This window comes from Halichoerus grypus, chromosome 12 (genome assembly GCF_964656455.1).
Source record: "Halichoerus grypus chromosome 12, mHalGry1.hap1.1, whole genome shotgun sequence".
Classification (NCBI taxonomy): Eukaryota; Metazoa; Chordata; class Mammalia; order Carnivora; family Phocidae; genus Halichoerus; species Halichoerus grypus.
This window is the reverse complement of record NC_135723.1, coordinates 9719068-9743709: the sequence shown is the minus strand read 5'-3', so window position 1 is coordinate 9743709 and position 24642 is coordinate 9719068. Positions and strand designations below refer to the sequence as shown.

The window sequence follows — 24642 nt, the reverse complement described above, 5'->3', positions numbered from 1 at the left end:
GTCCCATTTTCTTTCTCTCTCTCTCTCTTTTTTTTTTTTAAGATTTTATTTATGTATTGAGAGAGCTCAAGCAGGGGGAGCTGCAGAGGGAGAGGAAGAAGCAGGCTCCCAGCTGATCAGGGAGCTGGACATGAGGCTCAATCCCAAGACCCTGGGATCCTGACCTGAGCCTAAGGCAGACACTTAACTGACTGAGCCACCCAGGTGGCCCTGGGAAGTCCCACTTTCAATGAGAAAACCAAGGCAGAGATTGATTGAGTCTTATGAAAGACTACTGAGCTGGAACTCTTTGAAATCCCTTCTATTATATGTCAGATATTTCTCAAAGAATAATCTGCAGTCTGTCTTGTAGCTGAAGCAATTTCTCATAGTTTTTATGAGAGGACATGAGTTCCATGTTGGGGCAAACCCTATGAAACTTCTGTGTCCTATAGTTGCCTCTTCAGTTGGGCCTTTTGGTAGATAGGGATGTTGCATCTCTTTCTCTTCAGAGCAGTTGAGAGTAACAGGAACAAGGAAGGATTTTTATCAGACAATAAGAGAATGTTCAAGCTGAAGGAGGGCAGGTATATTTCAGGAACTGTATGTTCTTTACCTGGATTCATGGCTGTAAATAATGGCCTCAGGTTTTTGTACCTTACAACTACTTGAGCATGTGTCATAAATTGTAATTCATAGTTTCTTTGGAAATTAAGACCCTTCTGGGGCATGTGGCTGGCTCAGACGGTTGAGCTGTTGACTCTTGATTTCCACTCAGGTCATGATCTCAGGGTCTTGAGATCCAGCCCTGCATAGGGCGCTATGCTCAGTGGGGAGTCTGTTTAAGGATTCTCTCTCTCCCCTTCCTCTGCCCACCCCCCCCCGGCCCCCCACCCTCTCTCTCATATAAATAAATCTAAAAAAATAAATAAGACCCTTGGTAAGTAATATTGTCCATGTAGAAATTGCCTTGTTTTAGGATGGATATTATTTAAGATTTCTTTGAAGAGTATTTACCAACAGTTGTGTGTAATCTGGTATTTTTGGATTAAAAAAAAATTGGCTATGTTTGTGGTTCAGCAATAGGGTTACTTAGGAAGTTCTAAGGCAGGTAATTCATTGAGTCAACTGTTTTAATTTTGAAAAGTTGGGACTTATTTAAATCTTAATTTAAAATATACATAAACTTGGTGTGCCTGGGTGGCTCAGTCAGTTAAGTGTCTGCCTTTGGCTCAGGTCATGATCCCAGGGTCCTGGGATGGAGCCCTGCATCAGGCTGTCCACTCAGCGGGGAGTCTACATCACCCTCTCCCTCTGCCCCTCCCCCCATTTGTGCGCACGCCCACATGCGTGCACGCCATCTCTCAAAATCTTTAAAAAAATAAAATACAATCGCTTCTTAGCCTTTTGGCTAAGATCAAGTATAAAAAAATAAAATACATAAACTTAAGGATTTAATGAGTTTCAGCCTCTTTATAAAGCTATATGTAACAAAAGTTTATAAAATCGGATTATTGAACCAAGTGCATTAGAAAGCTAAGTAGCTATAGCCATTGATTTACTTATTCGGGTGAAGAAGAAGGAACTACATATATTGAGGGAAATTTTGCATCAAGTAGAGAGTTCAAGTTAGACCACCTTCAAAACTCTTCTGTTCTAGGATTCTTTTTTACAAATTACTGTCATTATCATAGATCCTGAAGTTTGTGCCTCAAACAATAAAAATAGCTACTGATTACTGATCATTTGCTGAATGCTATACGCTGTAGAGATGTAATTTTTTTAGTATTTACTATCTTGTTACAAGGGTAAGTGCCATCAACCTAATCTTACAGACGAGGAATTCAGGCTCAGAAAGGTTGAGTAAATTGCCTAAGATTATGCAGTTACTAGCCAGAATTCAAAATAGTCTGTCTTTTAAAGCCCTGCCTGTTCTTGTCACTCATGCTGATAGCTGATCTGATGGACTTACTGATTTTTACACTTAGGGTCAACAGATATTTTGGGTTTTGCTGTTTTCCTTTCAGAGGTAAGGAAGACAGGTAAAATCTGTTCTAGGTCTTTCTTGCATTGAAGGTCTTATATTTAATAACACTCCAGTGCTCTTAAGTAAATGTTATAAGCACGTGAGGCACTTTGCTAGGATCTGGCAGTTATTCTCAAATGTAACAAATCAGTCACTACTCCCTTTATCAACAGGGTGACATGTCACATGGGAAAGTTTTATGGGGAAAATAACATTTGAGCTGAGCCTTAAGGAATGGATGGAATTTCAGTAGTAGTGATGAAAGATACTCCTCCAGCCATTGGCAATAATACAAATAAGCACAGTGGCCGAAAAATTCAGTGAAAGAGTGAATAGCAAGTAGTGTGATGTGGTTAAAATATTAAACTTCATGAGGTTAAGTTGCCATAGAACTTTAACTTACTAGATAACAGGAACAGTTGTATATATTCAGGGTGCTTATCTGATATCCTTTTTGAGCACTGGCCATGTGCAGGGCACTGTGGAGATACAAAGATGAATGATAAGTGAGGTCTAGCTAGGGAACTCATAGCCTAGCTAGGGAGACAGGCATAGTGCAGCAAATTGTACTATGTCAGACCAATTTAAACAATATAATACATGTATAAACCCATCCAAACCTGTTACCGTTCTTACAATCAGTCTGTCAGTTCATGGTACCACATTTATCCAGTACTACAAGTCATCCTCTGCTTCCACTTTTCCCTTTTCCCCTCATCTCTGCCTAAAATTCCATCTGCCAAGGAGTGCTAATGAACCTTGACCCTCTTTTAAATGCATCATCTTTTCCTAGCCTCTACACTGCTGTTTTGGTTGAGACCCACTACCCTGAATTATTTTATGGGTTTCCCTAGTTTCTAGTTAAGATTTTGCAATATATTCTTCATAACACTATCAGAATTATCTTTTAAAAACAATTATTTTAAAAATTCTAACAGGTACCCATTTTTACCCTGAGAAAGCCCAAACTCCTTAGCATGTCATACTTCTTAAAGATGCTCACCACACCTTCCTAAGCTTTGTAAGTTAGGCCTTGGCAATGCGAAGGTGACTAAAATCTAGTCTTTGTTCTTAGGAGGCTTGGACTGGTGGGTCTAACTCAGATGTCCTTCCTCTTATTTGTTGATATATCTTACTTCCCCACTGCTCTGCAATGTATTATCATTAAGTAGTTCTGAAATTGATTTTTGATATCCCCCCAGAACTGTTTAATGCAGACCTGAGTTGTCAGTTTAGTGTGTAATAGTGAACTATAGATTTTTGTGAAATGGATGAAGAACTCAGAAAAATGTAATAACTATGTAGTCCAGGAAGAATTTTGGCTAAATCAGTAAAGAAAGTAGATGTTAAACAAACATCTTACGCCCTTTGAACCTCATCAGCCTCAAGTCTGTATATTAACTGTGGCCACTAGTGTCTGGAGAAAACTTTATTTTATGCTTTTGCCTAAGTAACCTAAAATTCAGAGTTTAGATACAGTCATGATTTGTGCCCTGAAGCTGTGGTAAAACATGCATATTGGAATCCTTGTGGGGTGTGGAATTTAGACACTGTGATGATGTGATTCTTAATGTGTTCACTAGGACTCGGCACCTTGAATACTGAATCTCACATTTCTGTGTACTCTGTTGCTCTACACAAGGAACAGTTTCAGAAATCTCTTTTTATCTCCTTTGGAGTCTTCCTTGAGTAGTTTCAAGAGTTCTCCGCCCATTGCACCAGTCATTTAGAGATGAAGGCAATACAAGTTTCCTCAAAACCATCATGATCTGCTGCTCTTGCTGTCAGTTTCGGTATCAGAATGATGGACGACTTGCTTCGGTGTGGGATAATGCAGGGGTTGACAAACTGCTGCTGGCCACCTATTTTTGTAAGGCTCATGAGCTATATAGAATGATTTTTATATTTGTAAATGGTTGAAAAGATCAGAAGAGTAATGTTTAATAACATGGAAATTATATGAAATTCATATTTCAGTGTCCATAAAGTTTTGTTTTGTTTTTTAAAACCCAGATCCACCCATTCATTTACCTTTTGTCTATGCTTTCATTTTACAAAGCAGACTTGCCTAGTGGCGACAGAGACCAGCAAGACCAAAAATATTTGCTATCTGCCCCTCTACAGAAAAGTTTGCTGACTCCCAATATAGTGCATGACAGGGTGGAAAGAAAGAATAAACCTAAAACTGTGAGGAGTGCTTCCACAAAAACAAAGGTGGTGTTAAGAGTAGTCATTGGTGTGGGTGGAGAGCCATGGGAATTGTGCTGATGACCCTAAGAAATGGTTGTATGGCCCCAGATGTTGAATTAATAAGTATGGGGCTCTTTCCTGTATTTGTCTCTGGTTCCTGAATTTAGCAATAGCTTTTCTGTAACAAGGGCTCCCAGAGTTTGTAGGTTTGCAATGTGTATGAATCCCTTTCTCTTTTGAGTCATTTGTCTTCCCATCTATTCAAAAATACGCATTCAGGCCAGATATTAAGTAGTGTTTTATTTAGTGCAGAGTACTGTATTGCCTGGAATGTTAAGTGTGTGAACAGTAAACATTTGTGTGTTTGATGGGGGAATATTTTGAGAGCAGTTCAGCGGAGTCATTTCTAATTTACCAGGAACATGCTTGCTGTCAATTAGATATGTTGGTCAGTTTTTTATAAATGAAACTTCCTCTTTTTTTCTCTTCTTTTGAAACTTCTGACATATTAATAATTTGATTCTTTTATTTTTTAAAAAAAGATTTTATTTATTTGAGAGAAAGAGAGAGCAAGCAAAAGTGAGGGGCAGAGGGAGAGGGAGAAGCAGACTCCCTACTGAGCAGGGAGCCCAATGTGGGGCTTGATCCCAGGACCCTGAGATCATGACCTGAGCTGAAGGCAGACGCTTAACTGACTGAGCCACCCAGGCGCCCCTGATTCTTTTAGTATCTATGATTTTTGTTCTCAAAAGAACCCAGTGGTCATTAGGAACCTTTTAAAACTTGATGGAGATATTAGTCTAATGATTTTGTGGGGTAAAATAAAAGGCATTAGTCTGTGATGAATAGGTTTATGATTTAATCCCTCTAAGCATCTATGGAAGTCTTTCACATTTTTGTGAACAAGAAGAACTTTGATCTGAACAAGGGTGCTGTTAGGTAGATTGTTACTAATGTGAGTAAGTATGTTCACAGATATGCCTAAGGATATATCCTTTAACATTTTTATTAGTGTGGTTACAAAAGTATAGAGTGCATGAAAAATATATTTGTGGTTAACAGTAGCTAGGAAGGAAGAATTAGTACTCAAAATTACATTAGTAGTCTAGAATGCTGGGTCCGAACCTAAAAATTAAAATTTAACAGAACATGAAAGCCTTGCCTTTAATTTTTTTAAAACATTTTAAAAATTGGGGCACCTGGATGACTCAGTTGGTTAAGCGTGCAACTCTTGGTTTCTGCTCAGGTCATGATCTCAGGATGGTGGGATTGAGCATCATGTAGCACTCTGTGCTCAGTGTGGAGTCTGCTTGGAATTCCCTCTCCCTCTCCCTCTGTCCCTTCCCTGTGCACTCTCTCTCTCTCTCTCTCTCTCTCAAATAAGTCTTTAAAAACCAAACAAACAAAAATGGTATTTTAAAAATATGAGGATGCTGGCTTGAAAAAATTCAAAAGGAAAAAGATCTAGGTGGTTTATTTACCAGCTCAATATGAAATATGAAAAACCTGTCAGGTTTTTTTAAAAAGCAAATGTTAGGTTGTATTATACCAAGATCAACAAAATAATAATGATGTAACCCTTTGATCTGATTATACTTGGGGGAGTTGCTTCAGATTTGGTTGACACGTCTTATCAGCAGTTCTGATGAGCTGTAATAATGAGAAAGTGTTCAAAACCTTTATGGGGATGAGGAATGATTGAAATTGGAAAAAGGAGGGGCACCTGGGTGACTCAGTCGGTTAAGCATCTGCCTTTGGCTCAGGTCATGATCCCGGGGTCCTGGGTCCTGCCCCTCCCCCCGCCCCACTTGTACTTTCTCTCTCCCTCTCTCTCAAATACATAAAATCTTAAAAAAAAAAAAAAAAAATGGGAGGAGCGCCTGGTGGCTCAGTCGGTTAAGCGGCTGCCTTCGGCTCAGGTCATGATCCCAGGGTCCTGGGATCGAGCCCCGCATCGGGCTCCCTGCTCAGTGGAGAGCCTGCTTCTCCCTCTCCCTCTGCCTGCCACTCTGCTTACTTGTGCTCTCTCTCTCTCTGTTAAATAAATAAAAATCTTTAAAAAAAAAAAAAATGGGACAAGGGAGTGGCAGTTAACAGATCCTTAGCTTCGGTCAATACCCGACAGATTGGTATTTGGAAGAGAAAGGTCTTTGTGTACTGCTCAGCAAAAGGCCCAGACTTAACAGCCCTTCACTTTAGGCTTGTAATGAAAATCGTATTAAAATAATATGCACCCAGACGATCCAGCAATTGCACTACTGAGTATTTACCCCAAATATACAAATGTAGGGATCCGAAGGGGTACGTGCACCCCAATGTTTATAGCAGCAATATCCACAATAGCCAAACTGTGGAAAGAGCCAAGATGTCCATCGACAGATGAATGGATAAAGAAGATGTGGTATATATATACAATGGAATATTATGCAGCCATCAAAAGGAATGAAATCTTGCCATTTGCAACGACGTGGATGGAACTGGAGGGTATTATGCTGAGCGAAATAAGTCAATCAGAGAAAGACATGTATCATATGACCTCACTGATATGAGGAATTCTTAATCTCAGGAAACAAACTGAGGGTTGCTGGAGTGGTGGGGGTTGGGAGGGATGGGGTGGCTGGGTGATAGACATTGGGGAGGGTATGTGCTATGGTGAGCGCTGTGAATTGTGTAAGACTGTTGAATCACAGACCTGTACCTCTGAAACAAATAATACATTATATGTTAAAAAAAAAAAAAGAAGAAGAAGAAGATAGCAGGAGAGGAAGAATGAAGGGGGGAAATCAGAGGGGGAGACGAACCATGAGAGACTATGGACTCTGAGAAACAAACTGAGGGTTCTAGAGGGGAAGGGGTTGGGGGGATGGGTTAGCCTGGTGATGGGTATTAAAGAGGGCATGTTCTGCATGGAGCACTGGGTGTTATACGCAAACAATGAATCATGGAACACTACATCAAAAACTAATGATGTAATGTATGGTGATTAACATAACATAATAATAAAAATAATAATAATATGCACCCAGGAGTGGAAGAGACAGCCTTACAGTTTGAAAGAAAACACTGACATTGGCATTTGGCATTAGGTATTAAAAAATACTGTGATTTCTAAGCTGCCTTCCAACTTAAAGATTGGGTATTTTTGGGTGATGACTATCGCAAATTAATGATTTGTTTGATTAACAATATTTCATTTAGCACTTATGTGGCAAGTCCCATGTTAAGCAATTGATATGTATTATATACTTGAATTCTCACACAACCCTGTGAAGTGGATTCTGGGGTGTCCTCTTTTACAGATAAGGTCGATGAGATTTAAAAATGTTAAATGAATTGCCCAAGTGAGCTGCAGAACTATTTGTGGGATTCAAACTCACATCTAATTCTAGAGCTCATAGCCTTAATTTGCTTAGTTTGTTATACTGACTCCCCTGTGACTCACTTATTAGTTTAATAACAAATGATAGTGTAGCGTATCAATAATGCTTGTTGTATCTGTCTTTATAGGAAAACTAGACCTTTCCAGCTGATGCTGTAGTTGAAATACATAAATGAGATCCCTAACTTTTATAGTTTTGAAAGGCGATATAGTATTAGAGTCAATTCAGTCCTTTTAGGAATTCTGATAACCAGTTTCTCTTAACAAGTCAAATGCCTTTTTTCAAGATTTAAATCATTCTTCTGTATAAATGTGTAAAAAAAATAGTTTATGTATAACTGCAAAAAATATTGACCTTAATATTTGGTTATTCTCTATTCAGAAGGAATTTTGCAAGTTTACCAGTTACATTTTATTTGGTTATAGATGTACCTATTAAATTCCTAAGTGACAATGCTGCATTTGTGTTTGAATTATGGTCTAAATTTGAATATCCACTGATGAATATTTGGAAATCTTATTAAAATTTACCATTTCTAGAAAGTTGTCAAGTTTAACAGTGAATGTTTTTGTTTAATTCTAGGGGGAAATTTGCAGTGGTGAGGAAATGTATAAAGAAAGATTCTGGAAAAGAATTCGCAGCAAAGTTCATGAGAAAAAGAAGAAAAGGTCAAGATTGTCGGATGGAAATAATTCATGAGATTGCAGTTCTTGAACTAGCACAGGACAATCCATGGGTCATTAATTTACATGAAGTCTATGAAACTCCATCAGAAATGATCTTAGTTCTGGAATAGTAAGTATTGTTTTCCTTAGATAAAGTTTGTTTGATAGTCCACACTTTATAGGATGCTAGTCATCTGTGATACGTTGTTGCAGCCTGGCTCTGGAAATCTGAAGACTTTCCAGAACTTTTTCATGTGTTTCTCTTTTTAACTTGGAAAATACCAGATTAATAAGAATGCATGTATATTAGACTTTTTATTTTTATTCTTTAATGAAATTCTTCTGATAGTAAAGTTCTCTTATGTTCTTATTAGAGGCATTCTTCAGAAAGTAAGTGGTAACACGGTAATACTAAAATAAGAGACATGTTACAATCCCTTACATGTTCATATAGTCTGAGTTAATAATCTCCCTTCTTTCAGAAACAATTGTTTTGATTCATACCATGTTTTCATTTGAGTAAGTAGAGACGGTATAGGAAACAGCTTTGGAAAATGAAGTTTTTTCTTCTTAAGAAATCCTGTTTTCCTCTAGTGGAGGGCAGCTCCAAGGAGCTGTACAAAATGGACAGTTTTTCTAGGAAGGAGGGTGTGGCAAAAAGTTACTAGCAAAAGAAAAGAAAGGATTGTTTCAGGCAAGATCACCTTCCCTTGTGGGAAGGGCAGGGGGTCTTATTAGGTGCATTACCTCATCTTCTTTTGGGGGGATGGATAGGGCCCATGTGAGATTCCCCACTGATGTTGGTCAGAAATTTTCTGACTGACTGGTTAAGACTTACACTTCTGGGGGCGGTTGAAACTGCAGTGAGCGTAGGTATTAAGCCCCAGTTTGGGGATTTGGTCTAAGTGATACCATTTTGGGCCTGTGCTTTTCTCTTTAACAGATATGAAGAGAAATTCCACATAGACATACATATATATAAATGGCCTATATGTACATGAAAAATATTGATTCTTACGATTTTTATGATTAAATTTGAAAATAAGTTTTCAATTTCCCCTTATAAGAGTGGCAAAAATCATAAAGAGAAAGTGATATTCATGGGCTGAACCATCGGATTTATACTACAGGGGGGAGTGGAGTATTCATTGGTGCAACTTCCCTGGAGGACAGACTGGACTTACGTATCAAAAACTTAAAAAAAAAAAAACCCGCAACACTCTTTAATCCGGCAATTTCACTTACATATTTTTTCACAAGGCAATAATCAGGCAGTTGGGCAAAGATGTGTTAGAAAATATTTAGTGAAGTTTTTTTTTTAATGTAGCAAAAAAGAAATAACCTAATCGTTTAATAGAGAGGGGTTGGTTGGTTAAGTAAGTGATAATGTCACAAAGTGAGTTACTGTGCAGTCATTTAAAAAAAGCTAAGGTGGATCTAAATGTTTCGACATGGATTTTTTTTTAATATTGTTAAAAAGAAAAAAGTTAAAAAATGTGTGTAGTATTGTTTTTAAAAAATTTAAGAATTTGTAGAAAGCAAATTCTGGATGGCTAAAATAGTGGCTTCCTCTTGATAATTAACTCAAGAGCATCGTGTTCATAAATTTTAATTCCGTAATTTCACTTCTAGGAATCCCTTCTAAAGGAATTATAAAATGTGAACAGTGAGAAGTACAAAAGTGTTTCACACAGTATTTTTAATTATAATCGGAAAAATATTAAAAATGATGGGATGGGTAACAAATGTTGTACATGTGGATCATACCTGAATAAAGTTGTTTTCTAACTTAAAAAAAAAAAAAGCTGGTTTAGGAATCTCATATATAAATGCCCTGCTTACCTAGGTTTTTGGTTTCCAGTTTGTTTTGGAGAGGATCAAGGCAGAATTAGAAGTTGATTCTAGAAAAGACTTTGTGAAGTATTATTCTCTGACCAGATTCCTCTCCTGTTCTCACCAAACCTGCTCTTCAGCCTTTAATCCTGAGCTCTTCTCAGGTCCCCTGTCTTTCAGCCAGCCCCTGCCTTTTTTCTTTCCCGTGATGCCCTTTCTTCTCAGTAGTTAGTTTGGCTGACCTCTCGCCAGCACCTCGCATTATTTCCTTCTTCCTCCTCGTCTTCCTCGGCAAGTCCTTTGGCCAGTTTGCAACCCCAGCCTCTGCTGCCTCCCGCACACTGGGGAAGATTTGTGTCATCTCTGACCTGCTTGTTACAAGCGTGAAGGGTCCTCAGATGGGCTTTCGCTGTCGTTGGGTCATTCTTTACCTAATCTCTCATTCTTTTAATGTGTCGTCCCCACCCCCACCCCCCCTCCTCCCCCGCCAGGATCTACTCAAAACTTTTAACACACTTCCTACATCACCACTTTGCATCTTTTCTCAGATACCTACCAGCAGGCACCCTCCCTCGGCGTCCCTCACCCCTTCCCTTCTGTTCGAAGTTTCCACTGCTTAACTCTGAGGCTGAGACCTTAACTTGGGCTCTTTAATTCTCTTCCTTCCTTTTCTAGGGCCATTGTTTTGTCTTTAAATCAGTTCACTGACCTCTGTCGGCTTTTCAGCCCCTCTTCCAAGGCGGTTCTTTTCCCTTGTCTTCCAGTGTTGCTGTCTCTCTTATCCTAAAATTCCTTTCCCTCAGCTTTGACTGTCTTTAAACCATGGTCCTGGCTTGCTCTTTCCTTTACTGCTGTACTTTTTAAAGGAGCAGGCTGAATTTACAGCTTTCCTCACCTTCTAGTCCGTTTTGTTCTTCGCCGTTCCATGCATCCGCCATCACTCTTCATTCTGCCGCACCTGCTCTTCTCAAACCCTGTTTGCCAAAATCTGTCTCCTCTTTTTAGTGTTCACTCCACTTCTTACTTTCTCTAAACACTTTATTATACCTTTCTTGAAATGATGTTCTTTCTTGGCTTTCAGGGTCCTCTTTTTTTGTTTTTTAACTCTGTCACAGCCTTTTACCCTGCTTCTACTATATGAACACAAGTGCTCCCCAGAGTTCATTAGTGTTGTTCTTGTCATATATTTATATTCTGTACATTTACTCTGATAACAGTCTGTGTTTGTGGCTTCAGCTATTATTTACATGTGATTTTTTCCAAATCTTTGTCTCCAACCTTGGACCTTCTAAGTTCTAACTGCCTACTGCATATCTCTGTATCCAACCACACGTCATTATCAATTCAGGATCAATATGTGTGCACTCCTGCATTGCCCTGATAATGCCTGTTTTTCTCTTGTTCCCCATTTCCATTGTTAACCCCATTAATTTCATAGCTCAGGCTAGAAACCTTGACTCTATCCTCATTTCCCTTATCTCCTTTAAAAGCACGTATATAATAAATTACCAAGTCTTCCACTTAAGCCTCACCCCTGCATCCCTTTTTCTTGGTACTTGCTGTTTCTCCTCTGTTTTGGGTCCTCATTGTCTCTCCCATGGACTCTCAGTAGCTTCTTGGCTGATCACCCTGGCTTCAATTCTAGGATGTTCCGCAGGCTTCTGTTAGGTAACTAAGACGTAGATGTGGTGATACTATTCCCTTGCTTAGAAATCTTTGGTGGCTTCTTTTGATTCAGTGATCATGGTTTTAGAACCACAGATCAATATGATTTGGCTAAAAATGTGTTCTACTTTTTGTTTGAAGGTAAAGTCTTAGAAATAAATTTTTAGATATTGAGATATCAAAATTCTTGGCCACATCCATAGATTGTTGTTAGGGAAACAGGCAGGTTTATGTTCACCGTGTCACTAACGCATTTCACATACACTTAAGTATCCTCCATGTGCACTAGGTGCTAATTGGTGCTGGTGGTATAGAAGTACAAACAGCATAGCCTCTTCCCTCCAGGTGCTACAGGTTTAGTGAAGGAGAGAAAAATGATGGTGGCAGTGTTGGTGTTCACTAGAAATGCTTGCTAGTTGCTGTGGGAACACAAAGTATAATATTCGTGTTAAGAATTTACTGTGTGCCAGGCACTATGCTGAGTCTTTCAGCCAGCTTTATGTAAATTATTTATATGCTTTATATACATTATTTGTTTTATTTTTAAAATTTTTTCCAGCTTTATTGAGACATAGTTGACATAAAACATTTTGTAAGTCTGAGGTGTAGAATATGTGGATTTGATACCCTTATGTATTGTGTAATGATTACCACCAGAGCATTAGCTTACACCTGCAGCAGGTCATGTGATTACTGTGTGTGTGTGTGTGTGTGTGTGTGTGTGGTAAGAGCATTTAAGATTTACTCTCTTAGCAACTTTCAAGTATATAATACAGTATTATTAACTATCACCACTGTGCTGTACATTAAATCTCCAGAACTTACTTGTCTTGTAACTGGAAGTTTGTTCCCTTTGACCAATATCTCCTTTTCCTCCATCTCCCCACCCACTGGTAACCACCATTCTAGTCTCTGTTGCTAGGAGCTTTGCTTTTTTAGATTCCACATGTAAGTGGAATATGTTTCTATGGCTGAATAATATCCCATTATATGTATAACTTCTTCTTTGTCCATTCTTCCATTCATCCATTCATGGACGCTTAGGTGTTTTCGTATCTTGGCTATTGTGATTAATGCTTCAGTGAACATGGGAGTGTAAATCTTTTTGAGATTCTGTTTTCATTTCTTTTGTATATATACCAGAAGTGGGATTGCTAGATCATATGGAAGTTCTATTCTTAATTCTTTGATGAACTCCATACTGTTTTCTTTTTTAAAGATTTTATTTATTTGACAGAGCAAGAGAGCAAAAGCAGGGGGAGCAATAGAAGGAGAGGGAGAAGCAGGCTCCCCACTGAACAGGGAGCCCCATGCAGGACTCTATCCCAGAACCCTGGGATCATGACCTGAGCCGAAGGCAGACGCTTACTGGCCTGAGCCCCCCAGGCGCCCCCATACTGTTTTCCGTACTGGCCGCACCACTCTACATTCCCACTAGCAGTGCCCAAGGATTCCCTTTTCTCCACATCTTTGCCAACACATGTCTCTTTTTGATGATAGCCATCCTAACAGGTATGAGATGATACCCAGTTGTGGCTTTGCTTTGCCTTTCCCTGATGATTAGCGATGTTGAGAACCTTTTCATGCACCTGTTGGCCATTTATATGTCTTCTTTGGGAAAATGGTCTGTTTAATTTCTCAACCCATTTTTTAATCAGATTGGCTGCATGAGTTCTTTATATACTTGGGATATTAAGCCCTTATCAGATATATGATTTGCAAGTATTTTCTCCCATTCCATAGGTTGATTTTCATTTTGTTGATGGTTTTCTTTGCTGAGCAGAAGCTTCTTAATTTGATGTAGCCCCACTTGTTTATTTTTGCTTTTGTTGTCAAACCAAGAAAATTGCCAAGACTGATGTCAAGGAGCTTACAGCTTATGTTTTCTCCTGGGAGTTTTATAGTTCAGGTCTTATATTCAAATCATTAATCTACTTTGAGTTGACTTTTGTGCATGATGTAAGATAAGGGTCCTGTTTCATTCTTTTGCATGTAGCTACCCAGTTTTTTAAAAAACATTTATTGAAGAGACTGCCCTTTCCCCATTGTATATTCTTGGCTCCTTTTTCATAAATTAATTGACCATCTATGCATAGTTTTATTTCTGGGATTTCTATTTCTGTTCCATTGATCTATCTCTTTTTTAATTTGAATTGATTTAACTGTTTTTATGCCGATACCATACTATTTTTATTGCTATAGCTTTGATACACACACACACACACACAGTTTTTTCCACAAGAAATTTTTTGTAATTGGGGTAAAATTGGTATATAACATTATGTAAGCTTCAGGTATACAACATAATTTGACATCTGTGTGTACTACTAAGGTGATCACCACTTGAAGTCTAGTTACCATCCATCTCCATGTAATTGGCCCCCTTCACCCATTTTGCCCACCTCTCCCCCCACTTCCCCTCTGGTTACCACCAGTATGTTCTCTATATCTATGAATTTTGTTTTGTTTGTTCATTTGTTTTGTTTTTTTTTAGATTCCACATATGAGTGAAATTATATGGTATTTGTCATTTCACTTGGCATAATACCTTCAAGGTCTATCTGTGTTGTCACAAATGGCAAGATTTCATTCTTTTCAATAGTTGAATAGTACTTTGTAATTTATTTTGAAATCGGAAATATATTTTGAAATCCAGATTTGTTGTTTCTCAAGATTGCCTTTGTTATTCAGGGTCTTTTGCGGTTCTATGCAAATTTTAGGATTTTTTTTTCCTGTGTCTCTGAAAAATGCCATTGGAATTTTGATACGAATTGTGTTGAATCTATAGATTACTTTGGATAGTATGGACTATTCAACAGTATTAATTCTTCCAGCCCAGGAGCATGGTATGTATATCTTTCCATTTACTTGTGTCTTCTTTCATTTCTTTCATTAGTGTCTTATATGGTTTTCATTGTACAGATCTTTCACTTTCTGGGTTAAATTTATTCCTAAGTATTTTATTCTTTCTGATGCCATTGAAAATGGGATTGTTTTCTTAATTTCTCTTTCTGAAAGTTCATTGTTAGTGTATAAAAACACAGTGGTTTTGGTATATTGATTTTGTATCCTGCAACTTTACTGAATTTGTTTGTTTGTAAATTTTAGAACAAGATTTTATATGAGAAAAAATTTCAGAGGAGTAATCAACCTGAGGTCACACTGCAAATAGCAGAGCCAAGATTCAGTCTGGGAGTGTGTGATTCCAGAGCTTTTAGCCATGAGTTGTGCTGCTTTATGCTACCTGGGAGGGAAGGAGTGCTTCTGGAGAAAGAGACATTTAGCATTATATACCGATTATTGCCCTTACCTAGGATATTGCAGATTGTTCTGACCTCATCTCTTGTTTTTCTGTCTGACTTCTACCTCCTCTCCTGCTAGTCCTTTTCCAACCTCACCGTGCATTTTAGACACACTGTCTTTTCTCAGCACTTAAAGATATCATTGCATTGTCATTTGCCTTGTGTTGTTTATGACAAGAAGTCTGCATTGATTCTTGGTTCCCTTATAAATGTGTCTATAAATTATTTATAAAATAAATAAATAAAAAGACAGTAATTCAGTAATTTGAGCATAATGTGCCTTGGTTTGCTTTGTGTTTACCCTGCTTGGGGTTTACTTTGAGCTACTTGATTGGATCTTTGGGGTTACAGTTTTTATCAGATTTGGGAATTTTTCAGCCATTATTTAAAAAAATATTTGCCACCACCTCTCTTCTCTTGTTCCTTCAATTACAATCTGTTAAACTGCTTGATATTATCACTCAGGTCCCGGGGGTCCTATTGGTTTTTTTTCCCTCTCTAAAGATTGAATTGCTAGGTCTTAAAATTCTGTTGCTATGTCTTAAAATTCACTGATTCTTGTGCAATGCTATAAAGCCCATCCAGTGCAGTTTTCATTTTAGATACTTTATTTTTTATCTCTAGAAGTTCCATTTGGTCCTTTTTCATACCCCTCCTCTCTCTCTTTCTCTCTCTCATTATGTTCATATTTTACTTTAAATCTTTGAGTATATTTATAATACCTTATCTGTCAATTCCATTATCTCTGTTTTTTCTGGGTCTGTTTTTATTGTTTTCCTATAAGTTGTGGATTGTAATTTGTGGCATTTTCAGATGTCTGGTAATTTTTGGAATGATGCCATACATTTAGAATGTCACAGTGTTGAGTGGATTTTATGATCTTCTGTTAAAGAATGATGACATTCATTTTGGCAGTCAGTTAAATTATTTGTGAATCAGCTTTGTTGGGGCAGTTCACAGGCTATTTAATCTTACTACTAAGGTATGGCCCTTCTGGGGCCGGGCGGGGGGCTGCTGACTGCCTAAGTGGTTCACATGATTTTTCTACTTCAACTGGACAAAATTCAAATATCTTATTCTGTTCTCTGTGAATGCTAAGAATTGTTCAGCTTCTAATTTCCCAGCAGTTCTTTGCTTGACCTTACAGAGTTTCACCCTTATGCTTGCCCCTATTAGTATTTTGTCTAAGACTTCAGGATACAGCTAAGCAGATGTCTGGAGATCCTTCTCTGTGTAGCTCACTCCTCTGGAAATCCAACTTCATTACCTTTGTCAAATTCCTGGTCTGTGTCTTCAGTTTAGTAAGGCCGCCGTATTCTGCTTGGGCTTCTCCTCCATCCTGTACCACGGTCCATAAATTACTTCCCAAGTAGGAAGACAGGGAGAGTAGGGCTCAACTTGTTTGTGTCCCTCTTATAAGGGATCATGGTCTGAACTGCCTGTGTTCTCATGTCTGAAAGTAGTTGGCTCTTATACTTTGCTCATTTTCTAGTTGTTTATGGCTAGAGGGTAAGTTCTGTGCCATTTGGCTGAAAGGGGAAGTAGGTACTTAACCTTTAGTGAGTCATATCATGTATTTTTGACACCATCCTGCTTACTTGTGTTCACTATGCCTGGGATGTGCTCTTAACCATTTCATCTAGTGGATTCCTATTCCTTCTACAAGTCTCAGAATAAATGTCATTTTTCTAAGCTTTTTTTTCTCCTTTCCAATGAATTGCTCAGTTGCTAAATTATCAAATCACTTGATATATAATTTTACACCCATATATATTTATGCATATGTATTCTTTATTTTATTTTATTTTTTTTTTTATTTAAAGATCTTATTTATTTGACAGAGAGAGAGAGACACAGCGAGAGAGGAAACACAAGCAGGAGGAGTGGGAGAGGGAGAAGCAGGCTTCCCACGGAGCAGAGAGCCCGATGCGGGGCTCGATCCTAGGACCCTGGGACCATGACCTGAGCTGAAGGCAGACGCTTAACGACTGAGCCACCCAGGCGCCCGCATATGTATTCTTTAAAATGTGTTTCCTGAAGTTATAAGCCATACTTATTTATTTATTTATTTTAAAGATTTTACTTATTTATGTGTCAGAGAAAGAGCGAGACCACACACAAGCAGGGGGAGTGGCAGGCAGAGGGAGAAGCCCTGTGCGGGACCCTGGGATCATGACCTGAGCCGAAGGTCAGGTCATGCTTAACCAACTGAGCCACCCAAGGCGTCTCGATACTTATTTATAATTTATCTTTCTATCCATAGCACATTGCACAAGGACCTAACATATTTGATTGGTATTTGTTAATTTTGAAGAGTGAGGGAGGAAAGATCTGAACTGAGCCTCGAAGCAGGTAGAAATGGATATGCTAGTTTCGATAGCAAAAGGAATGTTTGGCGTCAGAGGTTGGGGGCTAAGATCTCGCCCGGGTGCAGGCAGCTCGGCAAACACAGTTGCTCGTAGCCTGCAGACATGTACATGGCTCTGCGTAATGTTGATCAAAAGATTCTTATCCCTTAACTTTCTAAGGGCCACTAGAACATTGAAATGAAAAGTTCTTAATATGTTTTATAAAAATAGTTCCTGTGTAAAATTTTTTGTGAAAAGTTCTTGAATTGATGTTTTTGTAAATGTAATTCATAGTAAAGTTAATTTCTCAATTTCTGGGTAATTTTAAAGTAGTGGAAAATAAGCACTACTAAAGTAAATATACCATAATATAACCGTGGACGTCTTGCTGTAGTTAAAAGATAGGGCACAACAAAACTTGTAGCATTTCTCTGGCTTCTATGTGAAGAAAGATACTTCATGTGAAGTGGTTGGTAATGTTCTTATACATCCTGTTAACCGTACTTCACAGATGCTTTTAAATGTTGCACACTGTTCTTTAGGATAATTTTGTTTAGTTCTACTCATTAATATGACAGTTAATGGGGTCAAGCTTACATTTAAGCAGATGTAAACTGGGATGATTGCAGACTGTATCAGAGGGTGTGCAAGTCTTGCTGGTCACTGAAGGCTAGGCTAGCCTTTGCAGCTTCTTTAATAGTCTCATTTGAAATACATCCTTGGAAATTTTCAGAAAACTGTAGTTTTATACTTCATATTCTGTGCTTATGTAAACTACTTAATTTGTTGGGAAAACAAAGGAAACCCTTACATTAAAGCAAGGATGGGTACACCTTATAGTGGAAAGAAGTTATAATAAATTGCTCTTAAAGTTTAAGTAAAGAAATCTTCTCACTTATGTAAATGGACCTTTATTGAATTTTATTGTGAATGGTAGTAATGAGCTGAGAGACATTGCTGGGAGACTTTTTCAACCAAGATACAGTTCTTTGTTTTAGTTGAGGAACATGGACGGTTCTGAGTTGTAACTGGCAAATTGTGGTGTGTGCGTGCAGAGGGCCACATGTTACGTCCTGGTGTATCTCTAGCTGCTTGGGACTGAGTTGACCCAGCTCATACTGACTTTTGCTTTAGGTCATCAAATCCATATTAACAGTATACGGTATTGGCAGGCTGCAATTAATTTACTCTGTAATTATGTTGTGAATGTTCACCATTTCTTTTCTTATGACTTGTATATTACTTTAACCGTGCCTGAATATGTGATGGGCATTTTACAGTTAAATACATAAAAATGATTTTAATGCTTTCATATTTGTTTCTTAATACTATAATCAAAATATAATAAAAAATCAGTTGTATAGATTTAGCCAAAATGAAAACCTTATCAGCCAATGAATTATTTGCTTTCACTTTCATCACCTGCAACTGTTCAGCTAAACTTAAATATGTTCTTATCTAATTTTGGTGACAAATTGTCTTTCCTTATATGGGCAGAATTTGGAAATAGGTTGCTTAACAGAAAAGGAAAGAAAAAAAGAACTAAATTATCATACCGAAAGGAAATTAATAAGTAGCTCTGGTCTGAGAGCAGCATGGCTGTTTGGAGTTATATATTTCATGTCAATTTTGTAACAACTTTATGAAAGCAACCTAGTCTATTTTTTTTTTTTAAACATATACAAGAAATTTTGAGATATGACATGAGCTGTCATTTATGGTATGAACAAAGTGTTTAAGTATGGACTTTCTGCCAAAGAGAAATAAAAATTTTTAAATGTTGATTATTTTTTTTCCTCTTATTGGCAAAATTATTTGGAGGAAAACAAACAAACTGAGATGCTTTGCCCAGAGGTTAGAAGAAAGTTTAAATCAGTATTGCACTTTTGGTGAGGATAGGCTCTTCCTATTAAAATTTTAAATGCACATTCCCTTCACTCCAGCTGGTTCGTTCTAGGTGTCTACACTTGGGAGCTCTTGGCACATGAACAAATGTGTGAGAAACTGTAATGTGCCTTCTCATCACAACATTGTTTATAATTGTGAATAATTAGGAAGAAAGTAAATGTCCTTCAAAGGGGTTTTGTTTCTCCCTCTCCTCCCTGCTCATGCTCTCTCTCTCTCTCTTTCGTTATCTCTCTCTCAAATAAATAAATAAAATCTTAAAAAGAGAAATTTTCACTTGAAAGTATGTTAATATATTTTACTATTAAAGTTTAATTCTTGAAGTTCTTAAAGTGATGTTTTTATTTAGCTTTGGAAATGTTAATCTTACCTCATATTAGAAGCTTCATATTTTTATTTAAAAAAGAAAAATGGATTTAGGCAAGTAGACAGACATATACACACACTCAAATTATAGTTTATCTAAATAAAGATACTTAATGTGTAAAATATTAAGAACAAAAAAAGGCTAAATATTTTTAATGAGCCCTTTCCCTTTATAATTAAAGTGTGCTTCTGTCCTTCTCTAGTGCTGCTGGGGGTGAAATCTTTGACCAGTGTGTTGCAGACAGAGAAGAAGCCTTTAAAGAAAAGGATGTTCAAAGACTCATGAGGCAGATATTAGAAGGTGTCCACTTTTTACATGCTCATGATGTAGTTCATCTTGACTTGAAGGTAAGATCTGAATTACTTTACAGTTTTGAGAGGGCTAGAGAATGACCCTCCAGGTCTAAAGTATTTAACAGTGATTAATTCAAACATTTAAAACACAAGTTTATGTGTTTTATTAGGTAATACGGAAATAAAGGTTGAGTCTATTCTTATCCTCTTGCCAGTTAGTTTTATCAAGGAGGTAAAGTACATGTGTGTACATAGAAAGGTAAATAATAATACATTGCCCCAAAAAATGAAGCTTAGAGGATATTGGTAGGATAGGTGAACTCTTCCCAATAAGAGACAGGGTTTAAGCTAGACCTTAAAAAATTAGGATTTAGATAGAGAAAATACAGGAATGTAGAGAATAGAAGATAAAATTCTATCACAAGAGTTAGGAAAACTTGTTGGGCAAACATAAATGGAATAGCATCACTGGAATTGAGAAATGAAATAGAGGAGATATTGACAATTGAGAAAAGGCCAGATTCTAGTGGTTTCGAATGTCATGAAGAGGGAGATGACCTTTTAGCAGGAATATCTGAAAAACAGTGTTGTAGAAAATTAGGCAGACAGCAATAAATAAAATAGAGAACTAAAGAGATTCAAGGCAGGTAGATACAGAATTTAAAATTATCAAAGAAGGAAAGGGAGGAGGGAAGAAAGAATACACAAAGGGCACAGCATATCAGTTATGATGCTTTCAGGTAATCAGAATGCTGGCTGAGAGTCGGGGAAGCAAAAAAGGAAATTTTATTGGCTAAAAAGTCCAGGTATAATTCTAACTTAAGGTATGACACTATTCATTGATTCAGATATTACAAGTAGTTGGTTTTTCTTTAGTCTCCAGCTCTGCCTTCTCAAAATGGCAAGAAGACGGTAAGTTAGATGCCGCCATTTTAGCCTTGGAATTGTCCAGAGATGCAGCAGGAAAGAGCCAGGTTCTACTTATTAGCTCTTTCAGAAGTCCTGAGATTCACTGTCACCAAACCAACTTCGATTGGTCCGGAACTAAGAAGTGTGCAGGGGGGATGGTGCAGGGTTCTGACTGGCCAGGCCAGCATGACCAGTGTCATTTGCTCTAACCCTGGAGGGGTAAATTCCTTCTCCCATCCCAATTGTTTTTCGGACCAAGAGTGGGGAAGGGTTGGATTCTCAGACCAGTTCTGTTTCTAGAAGAACAGAGGGTGGGTGGGTGCTCAGGAGACAGACAGTGAATGCCCACGACAAGTATCCTTAGCAGATTCCTTCAGGCATCTGGGGGAGAGGAGTCTAAGATCCTTGTTGATGGTTGCTTCCATATTGAGTCCAGGTATGGCTGTGGGGAAAGGACACATTCCTCAAGGAACACACCAGTGACTCCGGTCCTTTCTCAGCCAGAGGAGATAGGGTTAAAGAAGGAAGGTAACCTGAGGAGACTGGACCCCTGGACCCAGAAAAGGCTTTCCTCTCCTGGACTTCCGCAGCTTCATTTTACTCAGCATCTGCCAATCTATCTTGACTCCTGCTGTAGTTTGCCTTCTGGCAGAAAGGAGACGCTCACGGCAGTGGCTCTCCGGCTGTGACAGGGATCAGGATCACCAGGAGAGCCTTGTTAAAGCAAAGGCTAGGCCCCAGTTCCAGAGTTTCTGATTCACAGTAGGGCCATGGGAGCTTGGTACTTGGGGTCCAGGCACCATTTTGAGAACTGCTGCAGTCAGGTGCGCTGGGACACCCAGTAGATAGCCCACAGCACGTGAGGCCCTAACCCTCCACATTATGGTCTTAGGAGGGGGAGGGCCTTGAGAAGCAAATAGATTTAGATGAGGTCGGGAAGGTGGAGCCCCCATGATGGGATCAGTGCTCTCGTAAGAAGAGGAAGAGACAGCAGAGCTCCCTTTCTCACTGCCATGTGAAGATACAGCAAGAAGGTGGAGAAAGGAAGAGAGCCCTCGCTAGGAATCAGATAATCTGCTGTCACCTTGATCTTGGACTTCCCAACCTCCAGATCTAAGAGCAGTAAATGTCAGTTGCTTAAGCCACACAGTTTATGGAATTTTGTTATAGCAGGCCAAGCAGACTGAGACAAAAGGAGACTATGTTTCACATAATAAAGGTTTATTTTATTAAAAAAAAAAAAAAAAAAGATATCCCACAGCGTGAATAGCAGTGTTTAATCTTCACTTCATGAAGGACCACTCTCAAGGAAGGGCGTACAAGAGTGCACAGTGTGTACTTCGGAGCTGGACTTCTAGAAGTCCATCTGAAATAAGGTAGAGGGCAATAGGTATTCCTTCAAATACTAGTTTCCTACAGAAAAATACAGGGGAAAGAAAACAATTTGGAAACTTTCTTGTTCTTTTCTGAAAAATGCCAGTTTACATTCGTCTTGTAAACAGATATTTTTCTCAAGGATATTAATTTTTTAGTACAGTGGCTAAAACGCATGGTTATAACACTGTAGACTGTGGTAGGTGAAGTGGCATTTTTGGAAGGCACGTGTGGACATGTGAGTGGAGTCCCAGGATGGGAAAGCTGAAGTGGCTGTAGAGGTCACCTAGGTAAAACCCTCACAGCTAGCTGAGGGAACTGGGCCTTTGTTTTTTTCCCTTGAGTCTGTCATATGCTTCGAAATTCAAAGATCCTTGCTACAAGAAATACCCATCTCTGCCTCCCTCGGGAACACTGAGCCAGCCGGAAGAGATGGTCTCTGCAGTCCAGACTTCAGTGGACTCAGACTTTAAGAAGCCCCAGTTAGTGTCAGCCATGCAGAAGAGTTCCCACAAGTAATGTTTGTACTGAGCTTTTTTTTTTTTATGTTTGGTTTTACACACTTAACTTTAGAAAGTCCTATATTTATTTTTTATGATGTTTTGCTAGTTTTGTGATGTAAAAAGGACTTCCAGGAATGAACCCCAATTTAAATAACATTGCACCTATAGGAAATACGCTTTCGATTTATGACAGCTCAACCTTTAACTATTATTCAGGAACTAATTAAGTAGCAGGTCAGACAGGTTGCCCGCACCATGTGTCATGGGTCTTTGATGTTACTTGAAAGCAGCCGAAGGTGAAAATTAACTCTGTATTTACTCAAGGAAATTATATCCCTTTCTCCCCAATACACTCAGTATAAATCATATTCCTTTCTCCCCAGTACACTTGGTGTAAAATTCTTTCTGGACTTAATAGAGGCTTTGATGATGGGCCTTTGATGTTAGACCCTGGACTCTTCATATGTCCTAGGCCCAGAGGAGCTGGAAGACTGGGTGGCCTGGCGAGTTCTCAGCCGTCCCCCTGCCTCACAGTGGTCACAGGTGCAGTCAGATGTGTCCCTGTGTGAACCGCTGAAGGGGGAAGGCTGCACACGGAGCTGGGGTGGCAGCCGTGCAGATGGGAATGATGTTTACCTCAAGGTCCTCTCCAGTTGACTTTCTGTGACCTCTGTGAGTCTGGACAGAGAGTCTCCTGTCCCACACCTTTTAGTAGCCGTCTGCCCCGTGACAGTTTATGCTTATAATGTTGACTCTTGAGTCTCCATAAGAGCTGGGAAGCTACAAAGCTAAATATGTTTCCTAAAGTTTTAATTCTGTGCAAATTGACAATCCCCATGTCTAGGGTAACTTTGAGTTAGTAGACTCTTTATTCTCCCATTATGGTTAAAATGGGAAATTCTTCTCCCAGAGACAAGAAGTAGTTAGAAGTTAGAATAACTATTGTAGTTGCTCCTATAAAAGAGATAATTGTCACAATGGGAAATATGCTACTTGGCTTCAGGTCAGACCCCAGATGGGCAGTTTGCCAAAAGACTGATTCACTGATGACTCTCAGCCAGATATCTTAAATTGAACATGGCAAATGCTTTGAGCGGTAGCAGATGCAGATCTTGGACTGTTTAGAGGACTACAAAAATAGAAAAGACACTAAACTGTGATTAAGGGAAAGCCCATTTATTTCATGTACATCGTGGCAGGATTGACAAATCTGAGAAACAATAACTGTACCAAAGTCAGGACAGAGCTAAAAGCCTCAAAATAGTATCAGTTGGTGACTTAGTCATTGGCATAGTGGCCTGCTTTTACTTCAGTCAGGGATGGACTTGACCAGAAAGAACACACAGAAATCCAGCCTGAAAACCCAGTGCTCTTTGTTAGTTAGATCTTTCAGCAGTTCTGTGCTAGGTACTCAGTCATTAGCTTGTCCACCCTGTTACATGTTATATGATGAGAAGCAGAGGAGCAGACCAGGAACTAGGAGCTGGAACTTTCCCTTTGGAGATTTAAGTTGGTCACTGACAGTTTGAGCATCAGTGTATTACTTGAAAGAGGGGTGACATTTCTAAACAGACTCCCAAGCTAAGTTGGACAATAGTATTAACCTCTTTCTGTACGATGACCTGGGTGTTAATAAACAAAAAAATCCACTTGAATTTTCATTGCCTGATAAAAATGTTCCTGAAAATTTTGTTCATGGTACCTTAAGGCTAATTAAGCAAGGTAGCCTCAACTTTACAGTGATCTTATCCCGGGGTGATTGTTCAGTGACTGTTCAATGGGCTATATATATAGCAAGATGAAGATACCAAGGTAAAAGAAAGGATTCCGCCATGAAGCAGAGAAATACGGTTTTACAAAGATCTCCCTACGGCCTTTGTCTGTTTGAGGACAGTTTGTGTGT

At 38.6% G+C, this 24642-nt stretch overlaps 1 protein-coding gene across 2 annotated transcripts in view; it reads left to right on the top strand.

The window, feature by feature from the left end:
• STK17A (serine/threonine kinase 17a) overlaps window positions 1–24642 on the top strand; it is a 40912-nt gene that overhangs the window by 3574 nt on the left and 12696 nt on the right. For both annotated transcript variants that reach the window (XM_036090715.2, XM_036090714.2), the window contains exons 2-3: window positions 8158–8370; window positions 19863–20007. In XM_036090715.2, coding sequence (XP_035946608.2) covers window positions 8158–8370; window positions 19863–20007 — 358 coding nt within the window. The remainder of the gene's footprint in view (window positions 1–8157; window positions 8371–19862; window positions 20008–24642) is intronic.